Raw genomic sequence first — 18,038 nt, forward strand, 5'->3', positions numbered from 1 at the left:
AAATTTGACACACAATACCTAAATAAAAAAAAAAGAAACTTTGAAAACATTAAGGCGGCACATTGGAAGACTGGTGAGCACGTCCGCCTCTCAGTGCAGAGGTTGTGGATTCGAATCAGCCTTCCTGTATGAAGTTTGCATGGTCTCCCCGTGCCTGTGTGGGTTTTCTCTGGGTACGCCGGTTTTCCTCCCATATTCCAAAAATGTGCATGGTAGATTGATTGGACACTCTAACTTGCATGTATCGAATACTGTATTTTGGCCACGTAGCAAAAAAATTAGTATCGCTGTAAAAAAAAAGGGCCTCGTAAATGTGCAATAGTTACAGTGTCCTGTCCCTTGATTGATCCACCCAATGTCACAGAGCTCCGCCTCCACACCGGAAGCATCACTAGACACACGCTACACACAAATATCTATTAGAGTCTGAAACATTTGTCAACATTTATTAGTTGTTCTTGATTAACATTAAAACATTAAAAAGTTCACAACAATGACCAACATTCAAATACAAAAAGTGTATCAAAAGTATTGCATCAAATGACAGAACATTTCAGCAACGTTACAAAACGTACACACTATTGATCCCCTTTGTGTCCGCGCTCATGTACATGAAGAAGGGCATCCCTTCTTCTTCCCTTTAGCGTCAACACGACGGCTTCAAGTCAGCAAAAGCAAACACGTTTTCTTGTGCGTTAAAAAGAAAATGTTCTGATTTCATGTTGGGAAAAGAATGAAAGCATTGCAATAAACAGTCCACTGATTGGTTTGAAACAATTGTAAAAAAAAGTCCATTAAGATCCAGTCCCAATGTTTTTTTTTCACGCCCACTGTCAAAATGTACAATTTGGCAACATCTTATAAATATAACGTTTTAGTACATTGAGCAACATTTTTAGAGGTGTAATGTAATATGAAGATGGCCTTTTTCCCCTCATAGAATCTGTCGTTATACTGTTGCAGTCGAGCCACTACCTGTAATTTGATGTTTAATTGCCAGTTTGTCTCAGCGTGTTCATGGCAACGCTGTTTTCTGGGGAACAATTTGAAAAACAAGAAGAAAAACGTTTCCACATGGACGCACCGTCAGCTGAGCTCAATCACTTTTCTGATCACCCTCCTCACATCGTTTGGCAACACATGATGAAAAGGTTTCTGGAGATTCCGCAAAAGCAATGAGAAATCAAAACAAAAGCAAAGAAATTCACATTGATGACCGGCCATCACAAGTTTGTTCTCGTCAGTGCATGCCAAGCCTAAGCAACGTCTGCCGTCGCCTGGAAACGCATCTCCACGCAAACAAACAAGTGGCGACCGGTCGGCTGAGGTAACAACAGGTGTGTGTATGTGTGTGGAAAGCGGTCCAAGACCACCATCAAATGAGGTATGTGGCCGTGAGAGGTGGAACTGGATCGCCAGGACACAGGAAGTCACAGGAAACGCTCACAAGTGAAACATGAGGGAAAGAAAAATTCGTCCGCAATGTCCCAAACACGTCCGTCAGTGAGCCGAGCATTCAAAAGACCTCATCCGTTGCTCAAACCTGGCCAGGTCACATGACCATGATTGTCACTTGGTCAACAAAAGCTCTGATGCCACTTACTGTCTTTTGAAGCACAGGAAAAGTTCACGGCTCGTGAAAGTTTGTTGCCGTCGACCTTGGAGTTGTTGTCTCAATTCGATTTTTTTCCTCTTCATGCTTGCCAAAGGCGTCAAGAATGAGGGAATGCCGTCGTTGCGTTGGGAATCGTTGTTTCCCCACTCTTAAATGCCTTGAGATACAAGTTGAATTCCTTCCTCGCACATGCTCGCAACTCAAAACACTCATCTCAAATCCTATTTCCCGAACCTGTCTCTTAATTAGTTACGGCGTTTTAACAAGTTTAAAATGTGCTTCAAGTGTGTTGTGAGGGGTAACGAGATAAAAAGTCCAAACGAGTGAGGTCCCTCGCTATCCTGCGAATGTTTACCATGTTTGATGAGTGTGGAATGTAATCCCCACGCCGAAACGCCGATTGACTCTACTTGTAATCGATTTGACGACTGGAGTGAACATGGCCATCCTCATGATGAAGATGTCTTCTTCACATTTATCATGCGTGAGTGGACATGGGTACCGTTGAGTGCTGAAGGTTTGCAGAGACGCACCGGGGGGAGTGGGGGGGTGGGGGTTCACGACTGGTGTTTGGCTTCCAGGTGGCTGCGGAGTCGGCTGGCCGAGGAGAACCTCTTGCCGCAGCGGGAACACCGAGATGGCGAGACGCCGACGTTGACGTCAACGTGAATCTGCCGATGAGCTTTGAGCAGCAACACGCGACTGAACCGGCGGCCGCAATCCTCGCACTCGGACCAAACCTTGCGTCGCTTCTTCTGCGCACACACACACACACAGCAAGAACCAAATATGTTTACATCGTACTGTGTTTTGTTCTGAGCCTAACATTCAGCTGTGAAATATCAGGCATTTTTTTCTCGTTTCTAATGTGTTACAATAGAAAACAACATTTTCATTGTGTAATTCCAATTGAAAATGGAGGACATTCAAATATCACCATGCTTTCATCTTAAAGTGCATCTGACAGTAGTCATGGCAACGGTACCTTCCTCCCTTTCTCCTCCTCTTCTTCTTCTTCCTCCTGGTCATGCTCATCCTCTTCCTCCTCCTGCTGCTGCTGCTGCTGCTGCTGCTGCTTGGCACCTTGGCCAGCGGGCGTCACCCTGGCATCCTGCGGCTTCTTGTGGGCGGCACCCGCGTGGTCGTCCGGAAGCTGCGACGCGGTCAGTAGACGTTGCAACATGGAGGCTGACGAGCGAACGCCCCAACTTCCTGTTCCGGGAAGTAAGTCATCGTGAGCTGGCAGGTAGAAATAAATAAAAATGCCGTCCTCATGTGCCAAGGTCAAGTAAGCGGGAGAAGGGTGGTGTATAAGGCAGTAGTATTCTAAAGACAGTGAACCCCGGCCAAACAGACAGCGAACAGGCATGTCAGAATTTAGAAGTGCACGATTAAACATCAGCTGTGACCACTCACCTGACGGGCTCAGCAGCGGCGACCCAGGAGGGGGCGTGGTGTCCCGGTCAGGGCAGAGGACATCCATGTCCACGAGAGGCGTCCAGCGGGGATCCTGCAGGGGGGGCGCCCTAACAGGAGGTGGGGGTGGCGTGGGGCTCTCGCATGAGACACGCCCACCCGCCCCACCTCCTGCTGGCTTCCAGATGTCTCCGCACCACTCGTGCCCAAACGCCACTGCCTCCGCCTTGTCCTCTGCACGGCCCGTCTGCCCCGGCTCCCGGCGGGCGTACTCTGAGTCGCTGGGGGATCGCGGGTCATCTCGGGCCTCCTGTCGCGCGCCGGCCCGTCGGCGGTCGAGGCGGGCCTGCAGCGTCTGCCTCTCGCATTCCTTCTGCGTGATGTCCAGCAAGAGGTCGTCGAAGGACGCTTCCACCATCTTTTTCAGCTGGCACAAGGCCGAGTGCAGGACGCGCTCCATCGCGCACTTCAGCTGCTCTGAGGTGCCACAACCCAAAAAATTTGATTGACTACACAAAACAATATTACAATTCTTAAGCAGTTTGATTTTTTTGCAGGAATTAAAATGGCTTATGTGAAATCACTAGATCGGTTAACACTTAATAAAACGACAAAATAGTTGTGCAGTCAACTGTTTGATTTTGCGAAATTGCAGCAATGTCACTGGTGTAATCAGTGTACAGGAGCAGGGACAAAGCTAGAGAATAAACAAATGGTTTTGACAGTTGAACAGGAATGTTGGGCTAGTGTCAGACTACCAAAACAAGAACACTTTTGATCTATGACCTGAATGGCGATAGCAAGTGAGTGTGCACGCCCTGACATGTTAACGCCACACCCCTCACGTGATCACTTGCCATCATCAGAGATGCTGATGGTCATGATTTTTTTTTTTTCCCATCGCAATCGTCCACCTGTCAATCATCCCTGCGGCCGGTTACGTGTGCACGTTGGATTACGTAACGCGCTGGCTGGCTGGCGTGTTGTGCCGTGTGGTGTCATGTTGTTGTGTAACGGCCGCCCGCCAGCCTACCCATGACTCGGCCCCTCTGCTCCAGGCGGCGGCTGTCTGTTGGCCCGCCGGGGCTTCCGCGGCCCTCGGCCGGCTGCTCGGGTTCCTTCCGGCCCTCGTCTGGGCTGTCGTCTCCGGCGGCCGCTGCCGTCTGACCCTCCCGGTGGTCCTCAGCGCACCTCTCGTCATGCTCGCGGCGGCTCTCCCACGTCTGCAAACAGAGCCGGAGACGGCGGTTCTCCTGCTCTTGGACGGCGGCCTCGAGCAGCAACGCGTTGAGGCTGGAGCCTACCGTCGAGCTGATCTCGTGAACCGCCAGTTGGACCACCTGCTCCAGGACGGACTCGAGCTGGCCCTGGAAGAACGGAATGTATACAGCTCCGTTCATGCTAGCGGCTCATGCCGAGGGCCGTAGGGGGAAGCCGAAGCCGCCGCCGCTGCCTGGCCTGAGTGAGGGTGGATTGCGTGTGGAGGGGCACGGCTCGCTTGCAGTAACCGCCTGGATGCTCTCGTCGGTCGGCGTCCTCTGGCACGGTGCTCCCGCCTCCCCAGCAATCGGTCCGGAGCTACCGTAATGATCCGAGCGGAGGAGCGGCGGCTTTTCCCGCCTACACGTGCAGACGCCATTTTGTTGTGGGATGGCTGTGCGGTCTTTCAAAAGACAAGGCTTCAGCGTGACGGGCGTCCTGGCAGCTGACAGGCCGGGACGCATCGGCAAGTTGACTACATGAGCATTTTAAAGTCAGACGAACGCTGATCTTAGCATTTCGACTCACGCTGCATCCGTCGTAGCCCAACCCCCCCAATGCGCAAGGCATAAATACGCCAATCCTGCTCCTTTACTAATTGCGTTACGGTACTTTGGGACGATCGACGTAATGCCGTCACACGCCAGCTTTTTTTGTTTCAGTTGACGGAAAGCTTTATTGACAACCGTTTCTTTTGTTCGACTATTGAGTCAAAAGAAGTGCAATTTGTACCCTTTATTTTCTTTTAGAAAAAAAATCAAATTTCTAAAATCAACCAAATTATTTAAATTATGTTTAAATTAATCGTGACTTCAGGTTATTAACATATTAAATAAATAAATATAGCTTATTAATTGATATTCATTCAGGAATGTTTTAACAAAAAAAGTCTCATGGACGTCTTTTTCATTAATGGGAACTATATTTATGTGTGATAATAATTAATGTGATAAGTTTGACATTGGACAAATCATTTTTTCTGGTTCAGGTCAGGAGGCTGAGGGCCCAGTTTAGGTTTGTCTTTTCTTTTCTTATCTGAACTCTTTTTGAAACGCATGGCCATATTTATGATATATTTATTTTGCCAGTATTACAGTAAAAGCGCATACTCACTGAGCTAGTAACCTTGACACCAAACGTGAAATGATTATTTGGTTTTGTTTTGCTGAATATTCTGGTATCTATTGTTTATGTGTTTTAATTTGTGTTCTAATTTCCCCCTAATTTATATTACACCGTATGGAAAGCACGGTGTTACTGCTCCAGCTGTTGTGAAATGCTCTTTATAAATAAAGTTGTATGGATTTGTATTTTCTTTTACAATTCTGTGTTGTTTTATCAAATTAAAAAACAATGAAGAATTGTGGTGTTTTTTGGGGCGGTCTGGAAGCGTAATGAAATGGATTTGATATTTGACTAAATTGGAGCGAATTCCACTCGTAAGTCTGGGCAGCAGTGGCTCGGCATCGGCATGTGCGGACACACCTGAAAAGTTCCCCTTGCAGCCACATGGGGGCGATGTTGCTGTCAGGGTTTGTGGGCGCGTGCGCAGTGGGCGCCTCCCCTCCGCATCCCTCGCCCCTCCCCCTCTTTTTCTGCAGCATCAGTACCACTTTCTCTTCTTCCTCCGTCTCTCTCTCTCTTTCTCTCTCTCTCTCTCCTCCTCGCCGCCCCTCCCCCACTCACTCGTCCCGCTGCTGCGTTGCGGCCCACACTGTGACCGCACCGACGAGGAAGAGGAGGACGAGGAGGAAGAGGACCGCCGGGGGGGCATCTGCGTTCCAAACCACACGAGAGGGGCCGCCAAAAACGAATAAGACGCCTCTCTCGCCCTTCCTCTCGCCATCCTCTTCATCAGCGACACATCGCAAAGGGGGAATTTTGCGGCGGGAAAACGACGACAGAGACTCCCCCCTCCCTCCCTCCCGGACGAGCCGTATAATTCTGTTCATCTTTGAGATCAACCCGCCGGCCCCCGGACCAGCCGCGTACGTGGTCGTCGAGCAGCCATGAAGGATCGTACGGCGGAACTGCGGAGCGTAAGCTGACATTTTCTCCATCTCTCTCCTCTTCATCCTCGTACGGCCTCCGTCCGTCCGTGCGTGCGTGCGCGCACGTCAACATGCAAAGGGATGAAGACGTGCCGCCGTCACGTGATTGATAGTCCCCCGCGTGTGCGTGAGCGAGGCGCGTCCGTGACATTTTGCCGTTTTTCGCGGGCTTCGACGCAGAGGCCTCGGGCGCGCGCACGAGGCCAAAGAGATGGGCTCCTCGTGCGCGCGCGCGATGACCTGCTGGAGGAGAAGAGAATGCAGACATTTTTTTTTTAACCAGTGCCCCTCCGATACACCCCCCCCCCAGCCCTCCATGCCACGTCAGTGGGTCACGGTGGCCTTGGGGGAGGTCTCATTCTTCCAGCCTCACCCATTTCAGGAGCTGCCACGCGCACGCAAGCTTCCTTCTTTCCACCATTGAACAGCTGATGCTTCCTGCGGGCGGGGATGGGGGGGGGAGGGGGCACACGCTGCAGCACCTATAAACTATCCATCCATCCATCTGTCCGTCCGGCCTTCTATCTATCCACCTATCCATCTGTTCATGCATCTATCCACAGCACATGTATGTGAGGCACAGGTGTGCAAATGAAGGCGGCGGCTTTGCATGGGGCCGACAGGACCATTTTCGTGTTTGTGGACTTCCCGTTTCTTGTGAAATTGTGGAGCAAAATTGCAAATGATGCCGGTGTGCAGGGCTCGCCGTTTGCCAAGCGTGAGCAACTGCTCCCCATTCAAAGGAGATCCTCCGATTCTAGGTTAGAACGGGAAATTGATCCCGTTTGAAGGTGAACTGGATGACGATTCCCTCCAGTCATGCCATGAAAAGTAACACAAGAGAGTTGCTTGTCGGCCTTCTTTCCCAAACGGTCTTTGGCGTTTGTCCCTCAAGGTGTCGCCTGATGATGTTGTTGCAATACACCAGAGGGCTGTGTGAGCTGAAGTGCCAGGATGTGGCAGCTGTTTTTGCAGACAGCAAAATCGATGGCGTTATTTTGGAGCTACGCTGGCCTCCACAATGATTGGCAGTCGTGGTTAAAAGCCTTCTGAAGAATTCCATCGTGATTGCAGATGCAAAGTCTCCAACTGACAATTGTAGACATGGTTGAGAAACCGTCTACAAGCAATGTCAGTCCCCAGACCTCAAACCTATTGAGAAGCCTCTTTCTGATGACAAATCGCCACAGTGTAGCACCAACTACTGGTGAGGAGGACTTGTCTGATGTTTTTTTTTTTTTTGCCTTATGTATCAGTGGTCGGTATCGGCAGTCTTCACTAATACCCAATACCTTGAAATAACGCCGGTATCGTCTTGAACCGTACTCAACCATGCTGAGTTTTCAAGTCTTGTTCCACCTTTTTGTTGCATTTGAACACTTGTCCAAAGTTTTTAAATCGTCACTCCCAGTTGAAGATGACTGCAAACAGACACAAGAAACACAAGACCAGTGTGTCAACATTGTCGATTTCAACAGGAAAATGTTCAAGTGAAACTCATCTTAACAAACGGTCCACTCGCTCCATGCTAACATGTCATGCAAAAAAACTTCAGGCTGACAGACATTAGCATAAATGTTGCGATAATTCCAAGTAGTCTTCCAAAACTATTTTTTTATAGAATTGTCTATGTAGGGATTCGGAAGAATTCAATTAAACGTTGCCGATCTAGATTCAGCAAGACTATCTAAAACCTCCGATGTAGTGATTAGGGCCCATTTGATGAGTCATGTCAGCTTTCGTATCAACTACCTTGTCCACTAAATGCAATTTGTGTTGGGGTTCGAGAGGCGGAGGGGAACGAGCAGTCGCAGCAGTCGCTGCGTTTTGCAATCGTCACTACAAAGGAATTTTTAGCAGACATTTTAGAAACTATTTGAGGCTGCTATGTCAAATTATTTGCGGTTAGTGACTTTGGCTTAGTTGAAAATGTGTGTGAGTCTAAATGTGACGAATGTTTGTATGAATTGTGCACGTACGCATGTATATGCTCGTGCACGTGCGAGTCTTTCTAATTCTAATTCATGTTTGTGCGTGAACGTGTGTTCATGTGTTTCTAACCCTAGCACGTGTGTGTATGTCCTTGTGAATGTCCATTTTCGTTCCCAGAGGTCAGAGGTCAATGGTGATAGGTGAACGTTGATGTTGCGGTCGCGGTGAATGTTTTCCAAGATTGTGGCCGAAAACGTTGCTAAAGCGAGTGGCTAATACTTGATCAACTTCATGAATACGCGTGACCTCCAGTAACCTCACATGAGCAGCTAGACGCTCCTTTTTGTGGCGGGCCGGATCGTAGTTTGGGTGTCCCTCGGTGATCCGTAATGAACCTATGATGATCACATATACACAACAAAATGATGAAAAATAGTTTGGAAATCAGAAGCTTGTCAATAATTGTTGCTTCAACTATTTGTCAGAGTATTTTAAAGGAGAGCTTGGTAAAAAAAAAAAATGCTTGCAATATCGCATATCTCAGTGTTGTCAAAGTGAAGATAATTTGCAAGAATTATCAAGTTGTGTTTTGCCTTTGTGGGCCACGTAAAATGATGTCGCGGGGCAGATTTGGCCCCCGGGTTGCTAGTTTGACACCGGCACCACAGTGGTAATCAAAGAGTAAAACGTTTCCTTTTATTTTGCAATTAAAAAAGAAACACACACAAAAAAAAAATGGATTTGGAAAAAGTGCAACATTTACTAATTTTGTGGGTGATTTACAATAAATCAATAAATTACTTAATGAAATAGGGGAATACAAAGTCATTCATAAATACATAAAACAGCCAAATCAATAAAAAATATTCCAGGACTCTTAATAAATTCTTGGAAGGCAGGATTAAAGTATAGAGAAGCCCCGCAACCCAGCTGCCCCCCCCCCCTCGGGAGTCAGGAGAGTGAAAAAAGCGCGATGTGGAGAAACACTGTGCTTTGGAGCAGACATTTTGTAGCTGTGCCTCCCTAGCCTCCTGTAAATGCAGCTGACTCCATCCTAGCATCATGCCTTCCTTCCTTCCCCTCCCCCATGTCCTCCCGTCCGTCCCCTCCCCCCACTTTCACTCTCTGACCCCTACTGCACTGCCCCCCCCTCCCCCCTTCCTCCCCCACTCGCTTCTCACACCACATTGCATTTATTTGCACTGCTCCGTTTGTGCGTGCGTGTGTCGAGTGCGCGTGCGTGGTTTTGATACGTGTTTAACATGAGGGCGTGCACACAGGAAGTTTACACAGTTGCCATGGCAACTGTCACTGAGTGCATCTGCTTCCAGATGCTTTTATTGTGAAGGGTATTCTGGAGTTTCACATCACATTGTGTGTGTGTTTGTGTGTGCGTGTGTGGATGCGCTTATCAGCTGTGCCAGACTTGCTGGTCATGTTTGCCTCCAGGGGGCGTGGCTTTGTACAGTGGTCCCCAATCACCGGTCTGCGGCCCAGAACAACTTGGTTGACCTTCTTATTATTTATTTATTTTTAGTGCAGCATATACGTCAAGCCCTACGCCTCATCGAGGGGCTTCCAAGAGGCAATATACGTAGGCTTGGCTAATTATATGATGGAGCAGCGGGAGATTACATGTAGCAGCTGTGAGCTGGGAGCAAATATTATTATTATTTTTTTAAATAATTTTCTCAGTTCATTATCCTTTTCACATTTTATTTTAAAAGCAGTTGCGACAACTGCCAGTTTTTCATAGCAGCCGAGACATGTAATGCGTGCAGTTGTGCGACATTGTGTCGTGGTTGCGCGGCGTTGGGCAAACCAGTGCGGTGTTGTGTGACAGTTTAGGGTTGTGTGTTTGCTAACATCATGTGAAATTTGTATAATGTGTGTGTGATGTGTGACGGTTGTGCGAGGTTGCGCTCCATTGCGTGACAATGATTGTGTTGTGTGACATTGTGTAACACGTGATTTGGTGTGACGCTGTGTGCCTTCGTGTGTTTGTACTGCAGGCTAAGGACAGTGATGATGATGAGGAGGTGGTGCAGGTGGATCGAGACCACTTCATGGACGAGTTCTTTGAGCAGGTAGAAAAGAAACACACACACACACACGACACAAGTGTACAAGGACACGTGTACACACACAATTGTAGAACTCCATGTAAAAAAAAATAAAAAATAGATAAACACAAACACACATGTACACGCATGAACACAGATGTTGTGACAGGAAGTGTGTGTGCGTGTGCGTGTGCGTGTGTGTGTGTGTGCACGCAGGTGGAGGAGATACGCGGCTGCATCGAGAAGTTGTCCGAGGATGTGGAGCAGGTGAAGAAGCAGCACAGCGCCATCTTGGCCGCGCCAAACCCGGATGAAAGTAAGCTAATGCTAATCTGTGTTAGCATGACGGTCAAGGGGGGTTCAATTAGCGTGTTAATTAGCATGAGTTAGTGTCACTTCCGGGGTGCCAACATCGCCGCACAATCAAATGTTATTAACAGCATGTCGGCTTCAGCAAAAAAAACGTCACAAACATCCGCTTTGATGTGCGCATGTGATCAGTGATGATTGATTTTGTTTTTTTTTCTTGTTTCTCAAACCCTCCCTTGCTTCCCGTCAGCCACATTTGCGTTTGCATGTTGCATGCCAACCTCGCCAGTCGTCTGCGTCCGGTGTGTCCACTCGCTTAAGTGCACGTGAGTTTGTCTGGTCAAGCCCCGCCCCCTCACTAATAGGACCTTTGAACCTCTTCCGGTGACTTTTGAGGCAATGCATGATGGGAAAAGTGGTTCCTGTGGCGACTACCCACACACACACACACCCTAGTTGGTATATTGCTAAAACTACATCGGCGTGTCGACTTGCAGCGTGTTGTCATGTGATCCGCAGAGACCAAACAGGAGTTGGAGGATCTGACGGCCGACATCAAGAAGACCGCCAATAAAGTTCGTTCAAAATTAAAAGGTAAACCTCTGACCAGGACGTGAAGCACTCTTTGCGTTTTTTAAAATGAACGCACTGACGCGCGTCTCTTTTGCAGCGATCGAGCAGAGCATTGAGCAGGAAGAAGGTCTCAACAGATCCTCGGCGGACCTCAGGATCCGCAAGACGCAGGTGATGGCAACTAGCCTGTTGCCTTTTGGAAGGCAAAGCGACCAAAATATACATTTAAGACGTACTTTAAAATGTTGATTGAGCTGAATGAGTCCCCACGTAGCAAATGCACGAGCAGCTGTTGTGAAATTGTTTTCCGGTGTCGTCCTGCAGCACTCAACGCTGTCCCGCAAGTTTGTGGAGGTGATGACCGAGTACAACACCACGCAGTCCAAATACCGAGACCGCTGCAAGGACCGCATCCAGAGGCAGCTGGAGATCAGTATGTGCCGCGTGTCTCTCACACACAGGACAACAGGCAACCTAACACGAGTGTGTGCTAACTTCTCTGTGTGTGTGTGTGTGTGTGTGTGTGTGTGTATGTGTGTGTAGCTGGAAGAACCACCACCAACGAGGAGCTGGAAGACATGTTGGAGAGTGGCAAGCTGGCCATCTTCACCGATGATGTAAGCACCGCACCTGAGCTAGCCAAAATGGCCGCCGGCCAACACGGCCGCCGTCTGGCGGGTGCGCTGACACATCAAGTGAACACGGCCTCTGTCACATGATGCCGCCGCACGAGCTTTTAATTTGAAGGGGACACTTGGCTTTGTCCCGCCCCCCCCTTCATCTTAGCAGCTCTCCGAGGCCAGGTCACGTCACCTTGTCAATAGCGTGGGGTCAAAGGTCACCGCTAACGACCTGTTCTGGACCTGTCATGACTTGTTCCACATCTGTCAATGACGTGATGTGGACCTGTCAATGACTTGACACAAACGTGTCAGTTACTTGTGAATGAGCTGTTCCCAAAACTGTCAATGACTTGTCAGATCAAGATGGATTCCCAGATGACCAAACAGGCCCTGAACGAGATCGAGACCCGGCACACCGAGATCATCAAGTTGGAGAACAGCATCCGAGAACTTCACGACATGTTTGTGGACATGGCCATGCTGGTGGAGAGTCAGGTACGCAATACGCGCCGCACCCTCGTAGAAGTCGACCACCCCCGCGGGGGGTCTCTCGTCCCTCACCCGTACTGTGCTGGTTTCCAGGGTGAAATGATTGACAGAATCGAGTACAACGTGGAGCACTCGGTCGACTACGTGGAGCGAGCCGTTTCCGACACCAAGAAGGCTGTCAAGTACCAGAGCCAAGCTCGCAAGGTAAACTGAACTGGTACCACATCTGGAACTGCCACCATAAAAAGAGTCGAGCTCCCAACCCCAAATAATTCCAGCATGAGCAAGAAGTCAAATTAGAACCCCAACTAAAACCCTACTGAGAGCTAAAATTAAAACGAAAATAGTTGGAGAAGGATTTGCTTCAAGTTTGCAAATAATCTAAATAATTGAGGGTCACTGATGGTGTAGTGGTACATTCGCCAGACTTGTATGCAGCGGGGTTCAGTTCCTGGAGGTTGAGATGAGTATTGTCTCGTGACCTCGATCCGAGCGTCGTTCCGCATGTGACGCTCGCGTGTCCTCCCTCAGAAAAAGATCATGATCATCATTTGCTGCGTGATCCTGGGCGTGGTCCTGGCGTCCACCATCGGCGGGACTTTGGGCTTCTGAGCTTCCGGGACGCCCGTCGCCGTGACGACGCCCGTCGCCGTGACGACGGCCATCGACGACGGCCGTCGCCGTGACGACCGCCTGCGGCAGACCGACGGGAGCCGGAGATGAAAAAAAGCCCAAAAACTTGAACCACAAATGCAAGAAGATAACCAATCAGCAAACGGGACACACTTGGGGTGGGCCGAGGTCCCAAATTCCCACCAAAAGCAACACCCTCAAATGCACCACGCTGTCCGTGTAAGGCGCATATATCGGCTCGCACGCCGCCCACATTTTACTTTGCTTCTTTCTTCTTTGGAGCGTCGCTTTCTTTTATTTGTTATTTTTATTAATTTTTTTTTTTTTGACGGGACGGTGATGGCGACAGCGACGGTGGGCGTTGCCTGGCGGGGAAAGTCCACCGGTGCCGTCCCGCACAAATAGTCCGCCAACCTGCCACCACGCCACCCCCTCGACAAACACGCACAATGGCTGTGTTCCGAATCCGTCCCTAGTCATTATATAGCACCCACTATCGTGAGTTGGGGGCCAACGATTTGCGAGCCGCACATTTGCCGTTTGGCATTCATAAAAAAAAAAAAAATTAAAATAATTCAGAACCTAATTTCCGATATTCACAGAAAATCTCACACTCAGGCCAAAATGAGAAATATTGCTTTGATGCCAGCTGCTGGCATCTTGGTGCTGAAGTGAGTTGAGGAGCTTTATTTTGACAAAAGTAGTCCTTTGCCGCCATCTTTTGGCATCTATAGGCAGTTGCAATACAGTATAAAGTTACGTTAAATAACAGATGTGTATATTGTGGCGTGAAATTATCCTCAATATGAGTAGAGCAATTTGTTTTGTAAAATATTTTGGAACAATAGAATGTGACTATTTTATTTGTTTGCTCGTAATTTATCGATCTCGTAATGGCAACATTACGTCGCGATGTATAGATCATCGGGAATCATTCCCTACATCCAAATCACAACAAAAGGATTTGCAGTGGACATTTTAGGAACAATCTAGGTCCACTAGATTTAAATCCCGATATGATGGAGTAGGGAATGAGTGACAGACTCCCAACACAGCCAAAGCGTCCCGTGGGTTCTTCTTGATTCTGAGACCACCCCTCATTAGCCACTCATGTCAGTCAATGCTCCGCCCAATTTCACACGATTGATTGAAACGAAATCCGGTATTTAGATTAAGGGGGTCGGAGGGGTCGGGGGGGGGGGGGGTGGGGGCGCGGGGTCATTTGACGGTGGCAAGTTTCCATGGCAACACACCAAGCAAAGTGTGGGGAGGAGGGAGGGGCCTCAGGTGGGGCGGAGTCAGGGGCGGGGTGGTCAATCTATGCAGTTTAGATTACAAGCGTGGCCGGACCCGCCACCTGACCGCAGCCCCGCCCACCTACGTTTTGTAGCCATATTTTGTGGCGCTTGGTGCTCCTTTGACAAGACCGCCTCCCGTCATTTCCTGTTGACGTCACTTCCTGTTGACATCGCCCGAGCTGTCTTTGCCGCCGCCTTCTGGCCGAGTGCATTTGTGCTCATCGACAAAGTTGCCCCTGCGTGCTAGCTTTGCTCTAGCCTAGCCTTAGCTTTAGCCTAGCTTGAGCTTAGCTTTAGTTACTTTTCCAGCCAGTGGAGGAAAAAGAACACACTCCATTTTTCAAGATGTTTCACAACAGAAAGCTAAATTAATATCGTCGAGTGAACAAAGGTGAACGCACACCGGAGAGTTATGGTCACTTTGCCCCGTAGTACAACTGTCGGAAAACACGGTGAACTTCCTGGACTAGCATGTTAGCAGCCTTGTTTTTTTTTTTGTTTTTTTGTATTCGTTCCAAACGACGTAACGTACTTACAAGCTAAGCACCATTAGCTTTGTTACTGTAGCGCATGTCTAATTGTTGTGGTTCTGTAATGCTAAGGGTCGCCCGCCGCTGTTAGCGAGGCTAACAAGCACCGGAATGCCACAAACGGCATTCAAGCAATAACGTCCGCTAGCGATTGCTCACTCGTGGCGAACGCTGCATCAGCATTGGCATCGCCAGCCACACGAGCACGGAGCGCGGCGGCTCGGACGCTAACAGGAAGTGAGAGCCAGCAGCTTTGTTCATTTACTGCGTGTGGTGTAGTCTTTAGCGCTTTTAGCAGTGTGACGTGTTGTGGCAAACAAAACAAAACAAAAGCGTTGGTAGCGTGTTTTTCCTTTCATTCCCAGAACCAAAACTGACTTGCGCGTGCACCAAAGTTTTACCGTGTTGTGTTGAAACCAAACGTGTTCAGCCGCGCCTCCTCGTTCGCTCGCTCGCCTCAGCCAATCAAATCGCTCCTTTTCCACAGCTGTTAGTCTAGTTGGGCACGCCGGGATGTCTTGGATGGGTTTTGTGAACGCCGTCATCATCGTCGCTCAAAAAACGCAAACATGGCGGCACGAAGGAAGGAGAAGACGTGTCCAAGTGCTCGAAATCGATCACTCGTTCCCGATTCCTCAATCACAAAAAATATTTTCAGTGGAACTATCGAGGTTTCCCACTTAACTTGCGTCTAGTACAGTTAAATAGTGACTCGGGAGTCAGGAACGACTGAATGATTCTGAACTTAATTGCTGTGTTCGGAGCCATTTACACATTCCAGAGGCATTTTCAGCTTCGGAACGATCTAGGTCAGGGGTCTCAAATTCAATTTATTTCGGGATCTGAGTCTGAGTGTGTCCGAGCCCCAGAAAGTGGTCCACAAAAAAAGGGGCTTCAAGTATTCGAAAAAAGTCTTCTCAATATTTATTCATAACAGTTCAGAACATGAACGGTTCTTTAGAACGTGAACATGATTGGCTACTTTGGATCCTCCTCACTAGTTCGGATTTCTTGAGCACCGGGACTTCCTCCGTGCATTCAGGACAAAACGGGTTCCTGCGTCTCCTGTTTTTCTTGAAACCAGATGACTTAGTGTCACTTCAGAATTACGTTCTACGAGTTATGCGAGCCCATAAGTGATTGGATCGAGGGCCACGCAATCGTTAAACTTTGAGCGTGCGGGGCCGAAAAATGTCATTCCGTGCACCGCAAGTTTGAGAGCCCTGATCTCGGTCCAACATACAAAAAACTAGCGATCAGGGAGTCGGGAATGAGTGAATGATGCATGATGACGCAGTGACTGTATTCTGACTCATTCACTCTTTCCCGACTCCTGAATGACTGCAACGGGATTTTCAGGGGACATTTTAGGAACTATCGAGGTCCGCTTTAGAAAAATCCCAACAGGGGAGTAGTTGCGAACAATTCTGAAAACACAGCCTCAGTGTTGTCCTTTGTATTTTTGGAAAGATGACAGCGTGGATGAGGATATCCCCGCGCCCTTTTTTTTTTCCCTCCAGCAAGAATCTCTCCCACCTACACCCTCCAATGTCACCGCTCCTCCAAAAGGCGAAAATATAAGAAGTAAAAAATAAATAAATGAAAGAAATAATACTAGTAATGAAAAAAAAGCATGCAAAGCGTTGTGGAGTTTTGCATGGTGATGTTTTTTGTATCCCGACCTGCCGCCATGTTGCGCACTTTACCGCTCATCGGCTCTGTCTTTGTTAGCACGTTAGCACGTCAGCCGGCTTCTTTTCACATCTCCCATGGTGCCCCTTACCCTAAGCCCCCTCCCTCCGTCCCCCCCGACCCCACTCGTGCCGGTGGAGCGACAGGAAGCACAACAACGACGACGACGCTCGCTTTTTCCCCGCTCTGCCGAAAACAAAGGTGTGAAAAGGTGTGCGCGAGCGCTCCAAAGACCGGCCTGCCGTTAGCATGCCGACAATTTAGCACGGCGGCGTCCTCCATGTTTGTAGTCCCGACGATGACGACGACAACGCTCTTTGTCTTCCTGAAAGCAATCCCCAAACCAAAACTCCTCCTGGTCCGGTCGCCGTGACGTGATGTTTGCCATCGACGCTCCGCCCACATCTTTGTGCTCCGCCCCCTCCAAGTCAGTATTCATTTGTATTAGTGGGAGGAGTCACGAGAAGGACGTTGACTTTGTTGTTGTCGTTGTTGTTGTTCTGATCGCCATGGAGACGAGAATGTGTAATTATTGTAAATAACCACAAAAAGATGACCTGCATGTTTATCTAGAAAATTCCTGACAAAGTTGACGGCGTGCCGGAGCGTCCGGTCCTCTTTAGCTGCCAGGCTGCCACCTTGGCGTCCCGGGGGGAGGGGGGGGGGGGGGGTCAGCGTCCTCCTTAGCCGTCTTCTTGGCGTCCCAAAGCGCCCAGCGGCTCCTCGGCCCAAAGTGCTTCCTCCGTTTTGGCGACTTTGTCTCTCGAATTCTCGGCGCACGTTCCGCCAAAGAAGGACGACCGTCCGGCCCGGGGCCACACCCGCGCTAGTTGTCCGCCTTGTCGGGCCTCCTCACCCCGGGGCCCCTCCCCATCCGCCCCTTCGGCCCCCCACAGGCAGGCCGACCTGGACAAAGTGCAATATTATTTTGGCGGCGTCAACGCTCGGCACTAAAGAGGACAGACAGCGGGACGTCCGCTCCGCTCGTCCAACTTTGACGGGAAATGCAACTTGTGTGTTTCTTTTAGTGTGTGTTTGTGTGTGCGTAGTGTAACGTAAAAGCCATCTGTCCCGCCCTCCCAAAACACTTAAGCCCCCCGTCCCTTGATTGGCAACAGCTCCCCTGCCCTGCCCCCTCCCTCCCTCCCTCGTGCTGCTGTTGGCTGTTTTGTTTCCGTTGGTGTGACGTGCCAGTATAACCCCCCCGAGACCCCAACCAGTCGCTCTCTCGCCCCCCCCGTCCCGCCTCCCTCCATGGATCTTTAAGATGACAACTCTATGCAGATGCGTCTTTTCTAAATGTGTCCAACATTTTAAGTTCCAACAAACAAACAAAAAAAATATATCAAACCCTGACAGAAATATTGAAACATGAAGAAATAAAGAAGGATTGTTCAGTGTTCATACGCCTAGTTCCTGTTTCCGTGCCTGTGTGTGAAAGAATAGACATGCTTATAGGAGGGAAATGAAAAGTCAGGTGGATATTTAAATCTAGTGCGCAAATGGACAGTCCATGATGACATGAGTGCAACTGGACATACAAATATTTAGGTG

The 18,038-nt window shown here is 49.1% G+C and overlaps 2 protein-coding genes across 4 annotated transcripts; one reads left to right on the top strand and one right to left on the bottom strand.

Moving 5' to 3' along the window:
• Positions 1-427: 427 nt before the first annotated feature.
• LOC148322269 (uncharacterized) lies at positions 428-4,879 on the bottom strand. Of its 2 annotated transcripts, none has more exons than XM_088316134.1 (4): positions 4,065-4,879; positions 3,032-3,508; positions 2,601-2,854; positions 428-2,370 (listed from the first exon to the last, which is right to left on the bottom strand). In XM_088316134.1, the coding sequence occupies exons 1-4, from the start codon at positions 4,429-4,431 to the stop codon at positions 2,173-2,175; spliced, it is 1,296 nt and encodes a 431-aa protein (XP_088172260.1). In that variant the 5' UTR covers positions 4,432-4,879; the 3' UTR covers positions 428-2,172. The 2 variants fall into 2 exon arrangements, with proteins under 2 accessions (XP_088172260.1, XP_088172261.1); XM_088316135.1 differs by having other exon boundaries at positions 2,601-2,827; positions 4,065-4,874.
• Positions 4,880-5,888: 1,009 nt separating this feature from the next.
• On the top strand, positions 5,889-17,886 carry stx1b (syntaxin 1B). 2 transcript variants are annotated; one of them, XM_088316139.1, is made up of 10 exons: positions 5,895-6,330; positions 10,287-10,361; positions 10,554-10,653; positions 11,166-11,240; positions 11,317-11,390; positions 11,544-11,652; positions 11,763-11,836; positions 12,200-12,337; positions 12,425-12,535; positions 12,863-17,886. In XM_088316139.1, the coding sequence occupies exons 1-10, from the start codon at positions 6,301-6,303 to the stop codon at positions 12,941-12,943; spliced, it is 867 nt and encodes a 288-aa protein (XP_088172265.1). In that variant the 5' UTR covers positions 5,895-6,300; the 3' UTR covers positions 12,944-17,886. The 2 variants fall into 2 exon arrangements, with proteins under 2 accessions (XP_088172264.1, XP_088172265.1); XM_088316138.1 differs by having other exon boundaries at positions 5,889-6,330; positions 12,200-12,535.
• The last annotated feature ends 152 nt before the right edge of the window (positions 17,887-18,038 follow it).

The sequence above is a fragment of the Idiotropiscis lumnitzeri genome, chromosome 15 (genome assembly GCF_059441095.1).
Source record: "Idiotropiscis lumnitzeri isolate Australia: NSW breed Sydney's pygmy pipehorse chromosome 15, RoL_Ilum_1.0, whole genome shotgun sequence".
Lineage (NCBI taxonomy): Eukaryota > Metazoa > Chordata > Actinopteri > Syngnathiformes > Syngnathidae > Idiotropiscis > Idiotropiscis lumnitzeri.